The following is a 13,993-nucleotide window of genomic DNA, read 5'->3' as shown; positions in this document are numbered from 1 at the left end:
AAGAAAGTGGACTGGGTGGTGTTGAGTGTGGGTGTGAGGAGGCGGGGTTCTGTGGGAGGAGGAGAAGGAGGAGGAGGACGGGGGGGTGAGGGGGGGTCGCGCGCCTGCAGAGACACAAACTTGGAGCTCGCCTCGCGCGGTGTCGCGCGCGCGCCCGGCTCGGCTGCCGCACGAGCGGCGCGCGGAGGCACGCACGCGCGCGCGCGCCCGCTCGCCCTCCCGACAAGCAAGTGGACACACAGGGGACGGACACGCGCGGAACCAGAAGAACCCATCGCGAGCGAAGGGTGTGAAGTTGAGTTGCTTTAAGCGTTACAAAATTCACTAACCGTAGACCGTTGAATCCCCCGTAACCCCCCCCCCCCCACCCCCTCCCCTTCAATGTGTCACCTGAACGGTGGGAAGGTGTAGGAGGACGCGCCTCGGTCGGGTGGGTGCCGAATGCGTCCGCACGGGATGCTCAATGTGGTCACACGCGCGTGCGTAATTGCACGCGAACGGAGAATGCCGAGCGTCGCGGGACAGAGTTAGGGCTCTCCATCTCACCTCGCAGCAAGCTCTCCGCAGTTGCATCTCAACGACATCTGCGCACGGGCGCGAGCGAGCAGAGATCATCGCGGGAACTAATGCTGCTACTACTGCTGCTGCTGTTGCTGCTGCTCCACACTCGCGCCACCATGGCGGATGGCACCCTCGCCACCGCCGCCAGCAGCAGCAGCATCGCATCGAGTGCTTCCGCCAACGTCTCACAGTGGGAACCGAGCGCAAGTCCAGCAACCACCGCCACCACCTTCACCACCACCTTCACCACCACCACCACCGCCGCAGCCGCCACCTTCGCCTCCACCATCGCCAGCACCGCGGCCTCACCGCACTCCTCCCTCCTGGCCGTGCTCACCCTCACCCTCCTCGCGGCGCTCACCTTGGCCACGCTGGCGTGGAACGCGCTCGTGCTCGCAGCCATCCTGCGCGTTCGCAGCTTCCACCGCGCGCCGCACACCCTGGTGGCCTCGCTCGCCGTCTCCGACCTCCTGGTCGCGGCCCTCGTCATGCCCCTGGGCTTCGTGCGGGAGCTGCACGGCCGCAGGTGGCGCCTCGGGCGCACGCTGTGCCACGTGTGGACCTCGTGCGACGTGCTGTGCTGCACGGCGAGCATCTGGAACGTGACGGCCATCGCGCTCGACCGCTACTGGTCCATGGCGAGCCACCTGGAGTACACCCTGCGCTCGCGGAGGCGTTTGTGCGCGGCGATGGTCGCGCTCGCCTGGTTCATGTCGGCGCTCATCGCCGTGGCGCCGCTCGCCTCTGGGCGGGAGCAGGACGGCCGCGGGTACTCGGAGGAGACGCTGAGATGTCAGGTGAGGGTTTCATCGACACCCGGACGAGGGTGGCGGTGGTGCGCTCTGCGTGTCTTGCTTAATAGAGGTGGATGGGCGTGGGGGGGGGGGGGTAATCACCGCGTGGTGACGGCGGTGGTGTGGGTGCGTGGGGGAGAGTTGCGGTGGTGTGACAAAAGAGCTTCATGGCTCATCGGATCCCTCCAGGATAAATGCATACTGCTGATTGCGCGTGACGCGGTGGGAGTGTGCGTGTAACCGACAGCTCGGGTGAGTGCGGGAACTCATGTTGAGTTGTCGGTGCCGAGTAGAATGCGCAGCTCAGAAGAGTGCGCTGTCATTTGGATGCACACGGCGGCGGTGTCTGAATGATGCCGTCGCTTGCGCACGACGCTGTTGCGAATCAGCGCACGCGCATTTATTGCACAGAGAGTGACGGACGCAGGCGGTCCTCACGGGCAGAGAGGAAAGAAAATAGTATTTGAGCCTGGACTTTAAGAGGGGGCAGGGGGTTGGTAGCACGAAGGACTGGGGGCGGGGGGGGGCATGCCATGCATTGGGGGCAGCAGAGGAGAATTAGACGATTGAGCGACCTCACGGGTCCACCGAGAGAGTGACTCACGTGGCCGAATTGGTGCTGCCGGTGAGTCGGTTCTCCTGGGGCGTGTGCGCCTTTATTCAGGTTGCCCTGCGAGTGAGTAGCGCTTCGTGATGAGTCGGGTTTTTCCCGTCGCATCGTACACTCGTTTACCGCCAGGGTGAGCAGGTCCTGCGAATGAGTGGATCCTCCTGGGGAAGGATAAGCTCACGTTGCGCCGGTGCCCCTGTGGATAGGTGAGCGGTTCCTCCCGTCGAATAGCTCGTCCGGACGAGTAGGTTCCCCTGGGGAGAAATGAACCTGCAGGTGAAGGGTTCCTCCTCCGAACGAGTGGACAGCAGCTGCTCACTGCAGGGACGTGGTGCTGGCCACCCACCCCCTGATGTGCCGTGCCGCCCTTCGTAAGTCCAACTCGCAAACAGCATTCGCCCCAACAGTCTGTTCAAGGCTACACGGGGGATCTTTATCCTCGTAATGCGTAGCCGCCGCCGCTGACGCCACCTCCTCCGCTCAACCACCCGCCCAGGTGATGAGGCCCCCACCCCGTGCTGTCTCACCAGGTGAGCCAGGACCCGCCCCTCGCCGTGTGCTCCACCGTGGGCGCCTTCTACCTGCCGCTCGGCGTGGTGCTCTTCGTCTACTGGAAGATCTACCGCGCGGCCAGGCTACGCTTCGGCAGGCGATGCCGACAGAACGCGGTCACCCCCATCTGCAACCCCGTGCAGGTGATCGACCCACCTCCACCCACACCCACCACCCACCCCCCACCACCACCCACCACCACCCACCCCCCACCATCACCCACCCCCCACCACCACCGCACCCCCCGCCACTACCCACCCCGACCACCACCACCCACCCCCCCCCCACCACCACCGCCCCCCCCGCCACCACCCACCACCACCCACCCCCCCCACCACCACCGCCCCCCCCGCCACCACCCACCACCCCCACACCACCACCGCCCCCCCCCGCCACCAGCACCCGCCACCACTCACCCCCCACCACCACCCACCCCCCACCACCACCCCCCCCACACCACCACCGCCCCCCCCCGCCACCGCCCGCTGGCGTTCATCCGTCAAGGCGTCGTGCTGCAGGCGGTAGGGGTTTCCAGATCGCCCGAGCTCAAGTCGATGTCGTCGAACTGAGCTGCGAGAGACCAGGATGACGGCGTCGTTTGCAAGAGAGTTTTTGTTGTTGTTGTTGTTGCGAGCCACTTTGATCTGAGCCGGAACAGTCCGGGAACGATGTCCCTGCCGATCGTTCTAGTCACGCCACATCCATCGCCCCCCTTGTTTGGTAGAGTTCATGCTGTCTATATGTTTTATGGACCCGTTCATATGATTTTTATGAACAATACTAACGAGTCATTGTGAAGAGACGTAACTTTACACTCTAGTGGTAGTGCCTTACGCCAATAATCTTGACACCGAGCCAGACAAACACCGGAAGATACCGAGTGAGATACACGCCCTGGTTGTTACCGTCTGTTGCTCAGGGGAGTGTCCGATGTTTTCGCTGCACGTGCCGGGGAGCTTCTTGAGCTACTCGTTCAAAGGCGTGATGTTCGACGTTTTACTCTCCACGTGCTGGCAGCTTGTTCAGGACATGGCTAGCCCTCACATCAAGCTTGGCGCACCCAACTAAAAGAAAGACAGAAAAAAGCTGATTCGGATGGCCGCCAAATTGTTTCCACTGTAGAGTAATAGAATGTCACTCACAGTGGGAAACGCATCCCATTGCATATATATGCGGTTGTCGAGAATCTATCAATGTGGAGACGAGGGTTAGTGGATCGCACAAATGTTGTGAAACTCCCTTCCCGTGGGCATCGACGAGGTGCCGCTCGGCCAGGAGAAGGCAGTACAGCAAGTAGTCGCCCTTTGTTGCCATCCGCACGCGGGATAGAGCGTTGCTCCCTCGCGCGCGTGGCTTCTCTCCAGGCGCTCCGGTTTCGTCCCACGTGTATCAAGACTCATTTATAATTGGCCGCAAACATCTTAAATAAAATGTCCCAGAATCCTCCTGAAAACTATTTCCTGCGACTGAGTGTGGTTTTCCTGGAAGAATAGTATTAATTACAATAATTTATTAGAATCATATATATATACTACACAGTATACATCAATTAAATATAATGTACTTGCCTTTGGGCACATTTTCTTTTTAAAAAATGAGGGTGCGTCGGTGTGAAATTGCCCCCCATCCGCTGGCTTGGAGAAGCCTACGTCCGTCAGTGGATTGACCGTGGCTGCTGTTGATGATCTGCACTGAGCGACAGCGACCAGCGGGGTCGGCACCACGGCCGCAATTATAGAAGCGTTCCCCCAACAGCGGGGAGGAGGAGGAGGAAGACGAGGAGGCGAATTAACCGCTTCTCATTGAACTCAAAGTTCGATTCACTCCAGGACGAAGCTGTTCATACGGCGCGCCGAGACGTAAGCCCGGCCTGCCACCCCCCTCCCCAGAGCCCCCCCCCCCCCTCCCAGAGCCCCCCTCCTGCCCCCTTCCCAGAGCCCCCTCCCAAAGCCCCCCCTCCCAGAGCCCCCCTCCTGCCCCCTTCCCAGAGCCCCCTCCCAAAGCCCCCCCTCCCAGAGCCCCCCACCCCCCTCCCAGAGCCCCTTCTCTCTCAGAGCCTCCCCTCCTCCCAGAGCCCCCCCAGAGCCCCCCCCTCCCAAAGCACTCCCCTCTCACCCCCCCTCCCAGAGCCCCCCCCTCCCAGAGCCCCCCCCCCTCCCAGAGCCCTCCCACCACCCTCCCCTCCTCCCAGAGCCCCCCCAGAGCCCCCCCCCTAGGTTGACTCAGCGAAAAATGAGTACCCGGTGCGGTGTGTAAACATCGCCACTGGGAGACAAAAGCGGTTGGGCGTGGTGCTGGCCACCCACCCCCTCGTGTACCGTTCTGACCTTCATAGGTGCTCGCTAACAGCACTTGCCCCTACAGTCTGTTAAGGCTACACGGGGAATCTTTGTCTGTGTTAGTGTGGGGGGGGGCAGCGGTAGTGTTGCGGTTAGCGCGCTGCGGCCGATTCCCGCTCACGGTCACCAACAGTGACGATTAACTGAATGGATCCTGGGCCCTCCTCTAGGTCGACTCGGCCTTAAACGAGTATATGGAGCCGTGCGTTCAACATCGCCGCTCGCGAGACGAAGACGTCCTGGGCGCCAAGCGCCGTTCCTGCTGCCAGGGGCATTTGGGGGCGCCTGCCCCACCGAGCTGCCGGAGATGAGAAATTATTTTTAGAACAAAAAGATAATAATCTTTTCTAAAAATAGTTCTGTTGCGTTTCAACGCGAATTGGGCTCGTGAAGAGAACGTTTTAATCCTCTTAGTTTTTTCGGTAAAGTCACGTAGGTAAAAAATGAAATTAAAATTGATTAAAATATATTTTTTATTACTATTTAATTTTGATTAATTTAATTTAATTTTTTACCTACGTGACTTTACTGAAAAAACTAAGAGTATGAATCCTTGCAGTCACGAAAGCTTCAAATCTAGAAACAACGTTTTAAGTTGTTCGTATTAGAAACCACCGCTGCTGCAACACCACAGTCCGATGTGTGCCTCGTCTGTGAAGGTGTCCGAGTGAGAGAGTTCCCCCCTTCGATCGTTGCGATGAGCAGCTTCGCATTGTAGCCACGCCGTTTGAGACCCATTCAGGGCGATGGGGAAAGGCGACCATGGCTGTAGTGACGATGTCACAACGCGAGGTGGCACCGTGCAAACATTGCAAGGTCCACAGCCTACACACTTTGTTACATTGCACTTAATTGTGTAGGTGGGTATGTGGTTTACTTTTATTAAAAAAATTTTTACCTACGTGACTTTACCGAAAAAACCTAAGAATATGTGGTTGTTGTTATTGAACAGTATGCGGTGTCTTGGTTGCCTTGGCTCATTTGTTGAGTCGTGTCGACAGATCTTTAATTGTTCTTGAGGCTTTTGGCAGTGTCACAGCGATTGCGTAGTGTAGACTTCAGGGTCATGGGGGCAGCATTTGAGTGCTTTGTTTTGTTTGTAGATGCCTCCCGTTGGGTAGATAAGACAGTTTTGTCGCTTTCACGGGAAGGCCAATCACATGGCGAGGTTTTCCTTCACGAGAACACCATCCTTAGCCGAGGTCACGACCCGTCACCGCCGCACGTGGCGCTGAGCTCCTGGCCATCGACCCCCTCGTGTGCCGTGCCGGCCTTCATCGTTGCTCGCATTGTGTGTGTCTGTAATGTGCACAGGTAAGTACACGGCGCGTAGAAGATACGCTCGATGAGTGAGGATGATGTCAGGTTTTGTTGAGGCTCAAATATGTACCCAGTGAGATTAATCCGACGTAAAAATCAATGGCAGTTTCCTTTGGGGAATGCTCCTTCTGTTCATGGTAATTGTCACCAGATGTCATTTGATTCCCCAATGCTGATAGATACACACGCGTATGAGCACACACACCACACCAGGTACTAAGGTAAAGCTGAGTCGTCCTGGGGAAGGCTCAGAACCGGTTCACTCCATACACAGACACACTCCACACACAGACATACCCCACACACAGACACACTCCACATACACACACGCAGATACACAGACACACTCCACACACAGACACACTCCACACACACACACACTCCACACACACAGACACTCCACACACTCCACACACAGACACACTCCACACACTCCACACACACACACACTCCATACACAGACACACTCCACACACACACACTCCACACACACAGACACTCCACACACTCCACACACAGACACACTCCACACACACACTCCACACACACACTCCATACACAGACACACTTCACACACACACACTCCACACACACAGACACTCCACACACTCCACACACAGACACACTCCACACACACACTCCACACACACACTCCATACACAGACACGCTTCACACACACACACTCCACACACACTCCACACACAGACACACTCCACACACACCACACACACACTCCACACACACACATTCCACACACACACTCCACACACAGACACACTCCACACACAGACACACTCCACACACAGACACACTCCACGCACACACTCCACACACAGACACACACACAGACACACTCCACACACACACACACTCCACACACACACTCCACACACAGACACACACACAGACACACTCCACACACAGACACACACACAGACACACTCCACCCCCAAAGAGAAGCGTTATCCTCCAAAGAGAAGCGTCATACCCCAAAGAGAAGCGTTATCCTCCAAAGCCCCGCACTCATTCACCGAAGACTGAGCGAATACCGCGCGCGGCTTTGTGACTCCATCAGGTGGGTGTGGGGCCAAGGGAGTGGGGGGAGGGAGCGGTGGGACGAGAGGAACACCACGTGTCAAGGGAGATCAATGAGTGATGCGACACACTCGCGGAGAGACAGCGGAACGAGACACGATGTTGAGCGAACGGAGGGAGGGATGGAGGAGGGAGTAAGACCGACTTCATGAAAAATTCGCTTCCCATTGTATAGCGGGAAGAGGAGGAGGAGGGGTTATTTATTTTCGAAGGAGAGCTTCGATTAATTCTAAAGGTGGGCGGTCTGATCGGCACGTGCGATCAGCTTGTTGAGCATGTTGCCAAGGGTTCACGTGGAAGCCGCAGTTTGTGTTGACAACCGGGATCGGGACTTGACCCGCTTGGCATCGCATTGCCCGTGGTGTCACTTTCGACGGGAGACCAATTACTTCGCCAGAGTGTTGTGCTCAGCACGAGACGTAGCAGCTGTACACGCTCATCGAGTGAAAGCAAGCAACCTTCTAAGGCTGTCGTTGTCTTTATTGGGGGTGGGGGGTGATGGGGTGCTCATCGTTGACATGCTGTGTGTTTGGCGGATTGTTCTGCTTGCGAGCACAGACTTCCGCTAGATTTGCGGAGCATCTTCTTGGTTCTTTCGGTAAAGTCACGTAGAAGGGGAATAATAAAATAAAACATTATAAAATACAATTTTCACGACGTTTCGGCCACAACACAAGCAGCCGTCCTCAGGTGAAGAACAGGGCTGTCGGAAAGACGGCGTCCCAATGAACACCACCAAGCTTGGCAGCGTATATTTAAGCTGGGTTAGAGGAGGAGAGCGCCTTGACAAATGAGTTTACATATCAACAGAGGAATTTAGCATATTTATGGAAAATGCTGATATGGGATTAGTCACTACTTGTGGAATGTGTAGGTGGTGGGGGGGGGGGTCTCAAAGTCATATTATGCTCGTGTATTATGTAGGATTAGTAGTGATCACGAGAGGAAGTAGGATTAGCAGTAATAAAGGCAGGTAAATTTCAATAGTAAGGAGCTGCAGCAGCCAAACCCTTCTACGTGACTTTACCGAAAGAACCAAGCAGATGAATTCCTGCAGTCACAAAAGCTTTAAATCGAAATTTGCGGAGCATCGTTAAGAATTGTCAGACCGCCGCGGCCGTCTGTGGGCAATGAACGTCAGTCCCGTATTTCGTCATTTGTTTGCAACTGTTGTGGCTCTGGTGTACAGCACGCAAGGCAACATTGGGACCCACAGCATACACGCCCGTTCACCACGGGAGTCCAGTTCACGTAGAAGGGAAATAATAAAATAATACAAATAAAGCATAATTAAATATTCTCACAACGTTTCGGCAACAACGCAAGCAGCCGTCCTCAGGTGAAGAACAGGTCTGTTGGGAAGACAGCGTCTGAATGAAACACCCCAGGCTTGGAGCGTATATTTAAGCTGGAGTCCAGTTTACTACAGGAGTCTACTTTACCATACAATTCTAGATTTGAAGCTTTCGTGACTGCAAGGATTCATATTCTTAGGTTTTTTTCGGTAAAGTCACGTGACTTTACCGAAAAAACCTAAGAATATTTACCATACAAGTCCAGTTTACCATAAACATCCAGTTTACCATTGCTCGGTGTGGTTGAGTGTGGTTGAGCGTACCTGTGTGTGTGTGTGGTTACGTCCGGTCGGCTATTCGCGTGGCTGACTCTACTCACTTTAACAACAACAACAGCAGCAGCAGCAGCTGTACAACAAACAAACCGGAGCAAAACTTGACGCCACTCTGATCCGGCGCGTGGCCTCGATCCGCCGGCTCGCCGTGATCCAGGCCGCGTTTGTGTTGCTCTTGATGCAGGACGATCACCAGGAGTCGGCCAGCTCCCGCAAGCCCGAGGCCGTCTTCTCGGCTCGCCATGCCGCCGTCACCTTCCAGGTGGCCGAGGGAGAGTCGTGGAGGGAGCGCAAGGAACGAAGGGCGGCGCTCATGGTCGGACTTCTCATCGGCGTCTTTGCGCTCTGCTGGATTCCGTTCTTCGCCGCCGAGTTGGTGAGGGCAGCTGCTACGCCGAGACTTTAAGAGCGGTGCTCTTCATTGCAAGGCCCGCGGCCCCAGGTGGCCTTTAGTACAACCCCTGACGTGCGGTCCCCGACAATACACAAAGAGTGAAAAGACCCTTTGGAGGCGGTGTGGTAGCCCCTCACACTGATGATGTCTTATCGACGAAAGATGCCCCCCCCCCCTCTCTGAAAGTCAGTGAAGAACACTGCTTTAGAGGATGGCGGTCATCATCACCAGCAGCAGCAGCAACAACAGCAACAGCAGTAGCAGCTACAGAAACAACTGCAGCCACATTCGCACAAGCATCGTCATCAGCAGCATCATCATCAACATGTTGATGCTTTTTTCACAAATTTGAAAGCGCCGATTGCTTCTGGCCGTGTTATGCCAGTGCTCAGCATTCACATTAAAATAATCATATTTATTTAATATCAGCCGCAGCTGCAAAAATAAATTACAGCGGAAATAAGAGAAACAGTTTCAGCAGCAGTATAATCATTAGAGACAGCAGTAACAAAAGCAGTAGCATCATCATCAGCAGCAGCGTAATACATATTCAGCAGCAGCAACAGCAGTATCAACACAAGGGACCGTATCAGTAGCAGCAACAAGGTTGTCACGCAATTTACTACGAAAGGCGTCCAAATCAAGCAGCAGCATGATCTCAAGTAGTTGTTCACGTCGCCCAGTTCGGGGCTCTGGTGGACGGGGCTGCACAGCCCCGTCCGCACTGGGGCTCTGCGGTGACCTCTGCTGTTCTCAGGGTCGCGTGCTCTCTGGCAAGGTCATGGTTGAGGAGGTCATGCATGCGTGACCTATCTCATAAATGAATATATATTTCATCAGTTAAGTTAAAGGATTCATCTTCTTGGTTATTTCGGTAAAGTCACGTAGAAGGGAAGTAATAAAATAATAAAAATAAAACATAATAAAATAATTCTCACAAGAGAGAATTATTTTATTATGTTTTAATTCTCACAAGAGATAATTCTTTTATTATGTTTTATTTTTATTATTTTATTACTTCCCTTCTACGTGACTTTACCGAAAGAACCAAGAAGATGAATCCCTGCAGTCACGAAAGCTTTAAATCGAAATTGAAGTTAAAGGAGTTACCGAGAAAGTAACTGCTTGGTGTTATGGTGAGAGACAGAAATACGAACACGTGGATAATTATTCACCATACACGGGTTCATGACCTCTTCCAAACTGCTTGGAAAAGTAAAGATGCGGTGATGGCTGAATAATAATGACATCGTGGCAGGCAATGAACGGTCCGCGTTGGAGAGAACGTCGAATGAGGAGCAGGAGCTATGGAACTAGCCGGTGTGCAGGTGCTAGGATCTTGAGAAGTGGCAGTGGCTTGGGGAGAGGCATTCGTCCAGCAGTGGATTGACTATGGATGATGATGATGATATTGGTGAAGAAAATCATCAAAAGTCATTGGACAATAATTAATAGTTCACAAGATATTGCTGAGTAGGAATGCATATGGGGCGTTACGTGTTGGACATCGCTCATATAATGTATTCGCTAAAGCCCCTCTTGAGTACGTAGATTTTAATTTGATCCATCCTGTTTTAGATATTCTCCCAGTCCAACGTAAGTCTTGTGTGAGATGTCCCCTTACTGGAGATAATGCAAATTCAAGTTTCTTCACCTTGTTAAACACAGGACATTAATTTAAAGTGATATTTAGGGAAAACAGGAGTGACAGTTCAGGCAATTGTCTTTTCGTCGAAGCCAATTCCTTGTCTGCAACAATAAATCTCTCTTGCCCAAGAGTGATGCCGTGAAAAAAAAATTGCCTCGGTGCTATTTTTCTTAATATACGTATTGACATTTCAAACGACATATTACATCGATATTCACATTTTGTAATCCACACGTCTGTTGCCAGAACGTTATGCAGGACGAAAATTTTATAAAAACGATGTCAGGAAGTCGAATGAAAATGCAAACATTTGTTTTACAGACGTTTGTCGAATGTTGATCAATCTGCCCAGATGGGGGTGCAGATTCAGGCAAATCTGTGCGGCAATGTCAGAGAGGGTCTTGATTCAGTTACTGCGGTATTATTAATTTAGTCAGTGTGTCTTTTAAAATTCTATTAGGCTTAGTCTCGCCAAAAAAAACACTTCAGAAATTTTAGCCAGGGGGTTACAGTCTGTGCATTTTATTTGGTTACTTTTTGCCAGCTCAACCACAGCAGATTTCCTCGACTTTCCAGGCAGGCTTGCACGGATGGGTATTGACTTGAAGCACCTCAAGTGAATAGTTTGGAAGTTTGTGAAGTCCGTTCCGTAATTGGGAAAGGGCTCACAAGCACGTCTCATTACGTTTAACCAATCAAGAGACGACACTCACTGCGCTATTGGTTCTGATGTGTGTGAACCAGGGGTTAATTTCTCACGGAATATGTTGCCGAGTCACTGGCAGACCGGGAGGTGTGGCACGTGACGGGAATTGAAGCCCCCAGCGGGTGAAAAAAGAGAGAGAGAATTTGCACAGAGTTGAATCTTTCACCCATTCGTTATCCGGGTTTTCTCCAATGTAGCCTCGGTTGATACGGCCTTCCACCATCAGTAGATTATTGTCAGCATTTATCTTCACCTGCTCTTTTTATTTAAATGCAAATGGCAGCGAGTCTGTTTAAAAAATGAGCTGAAATTTACCAAACCCTTATAATACAGTACTCAGCTTAAATGTGTCTCCCTCTGGATATAAACCTCACAAGACAGTACTTTTTACGATGGCTATAGTTATCCGTCTGCTGATGATCATGATGAACCTGCTGTTGATACCCATTGCAGTAATTGCTGCTGCTACTACTGCGGTTGATGATAACTCCGTTGCTGTGGACGGTGGTAACATTGCTTCAGTGATGATATCTTTGCTGCTGCTGCTACTACTGATGATTCCACAGTTGCCGCTGACTATGATTCTGCATCTATTATCTTTGCTGATACTGCTGATGATTCCACAGTTGCCGCTGACTATGATTGTGCATCTGTTATCTCTGCTGCTGATACTGCTGATGATTCCGCAGTTGCCGCTGACTATGATTGTGTATCTGTTATCTCTGCTGTTGCTGATGATGATTCCGCAGTTGCCGCTGACCATGAATGTGCATCTGTTATCTCTGCTGCTGATACTGATGATGATTCCACAGTTGCCGCTGACTATGATTGTGCATCTGTTATCTCTGCTGCTGATACTGCTGATGATTCCGCAGTTGCCGCTGACTATGATTGTGCATCTGTTATCTCTGCTGCTGCTGATGATGATGATTCCGCAGTTGCCGCTGACCATGAATGTGCATCTGTTATCTCTGCTGCTGATACTGATGATGATTCCGCAGTTGCCGCTGACCATGAATGTGCATCTGTTATCTCTGCTGCTGATACTGATGATGATTCCACAGTTGCCGCTGACTACGATTCTGCATTTGTTATCTCTGCTGCTGCTACTGATGATGATTCCGCAGTTGCCGCTGACTATGATTCTGCATCTGTTATCTCTGCTGCTGCTGATGATTCCGCAATTGCCGCTGATCATGATTCTGCATCTGTTATCTCTGCTGCTGCTACTGTTGATGATTCCACAGTTGCCGCTGACTACGATTCTGCATCTGTTATCTCTGCTGCTGCTACTGCTGCAGTTGCTGCTGCTGACGACGACAATAATGATGGTACATCTGCCGCTGCTGACGCAGATGCGGCTGCTGCTGATAGTTGTGACCCTGCTGTTGATCATTTATCCTACGCTACTGCTGCTGCTTGTTCGTGACGATGCGGTGATACTGACTCTGCTGCTACTTCTGACGATAACCATTCGTCGGCCGCTGTTGCTGCTGCTGCTACTGCTTGCTGTTGATGTGGCGGTTGCCGCTGCTGCTGCTGATGATGATGCTACGACGATGATGACGACGTCTCTTTCTGCGCAGGTGAGTCCTCTGTGCGGACCAGCGTGTGACGTGTCGCTGGAGTGGAAGAGCGTGTTCCTTTGGCTCGGCTACTCCAACTCGTTCTTCAATCCGCTCATCTACACCGCCTTCAACCGCAACTACAACAGCGCCTTCCGCAGCCTGTGCGCCTGCAGCCAGCGGTGACGCCTCCGTTCGCCGAGGCGACAAACAAGCCGGCACCGAACCAAAACGCCTCGGTCTTAGCCAGGATAAGTCCCCGGGGGGTGGCGGGGCTGGCTTCTCCCGTTCATTCTCACCGCCACCGAGGTGTTCGCGTTATTTAGAGGCAATCGTGTCCCGGTTTTAAAAATAAAATGTAAGATCTGGCCTCTGGCGAGACTGCGGCAGGGGAGATTTGAACGGCCGCGGTGAGATGTGATGTGATCCGCAGCTTTTCTTTGGGTTGCCGAGGGATTTGGTCGAGCGCCATGGAACGTCCAGCACTTGCAAATTGTGTCACTGTTGTTGTGCGTGCTCCACTGGCGATGCGGACAAGAGGGGCGTGACCTTAGTAGTGGGAGGGGCGACCTTGGTAGTGGAACCTTAAGTAGTGGGAGGGGCGACCTTGGTGGTGGGCGGAGCTACCTTAGTAGTGGGAGGGGCTACCTTGGTAGTGGAACCTTAAGTAGTGGGAGGGGCGACCTTGGTGGTGGGCGGAGCTACCTTAGTAGTGGGAGGGGCGACCTTGGTAGTGGGCGGAGCTACCTTAAGTAGTGGGAGGGGCTACCTTGGTAGT

At 53.0% G+C, this 13,993-nt stretch overlaps 1 protein-coding gene across 1 annotated transcript; it reads left to right on the top strand.

Annotated features, from left to right (window-relative positions):
• Positions 1-365: 365 nt before the first annotated feature.
• LOC133344473 (5-hydroxytryptamine receptor 5A-like) lies at positions 366-13,771 on the top strand. The gene is made up of 4 exons (XM_061554450.1): positions 366-1,358; positions 2,496-2,660; positions 9,087-9,278; positions 13,237-13,771. The coding sequence occupies exons 1-4, from the start codon at positions 627-629 to the stop codon at positions 13,399-13,401; spliced, it is 1,254 nt and encodes a 417-aa protein (XP_061410434.1). The 5' UTR covers positions 366-626; the 3' UTR covers positions 13,402-13,771.
• Positions 13,772-13,993: the final 222 nt, after the last annotated feature.

The sequence above is a fragment of the Lethenteron reissneri genome, chromosome 20, assembly GCF_015708825.2.
Source record: "Lethenteron reissneri isolate LAM-NWPU_2019-01 chromosome 20, ASM1570882v1, whole genome shotgun sequence".
In the NCBI taxonomy this organism is placed as follows: domain Eukaryota; kingdom Metazoa; phylum Chordata; class Hyperoartia; order Petromyzontiformes; family Petromyzontidae; genus Lethenteron; species Lethenteron reissneri.
This window is presented reverse-complemented; position numbering and strand designations above follow the sequence as displayed.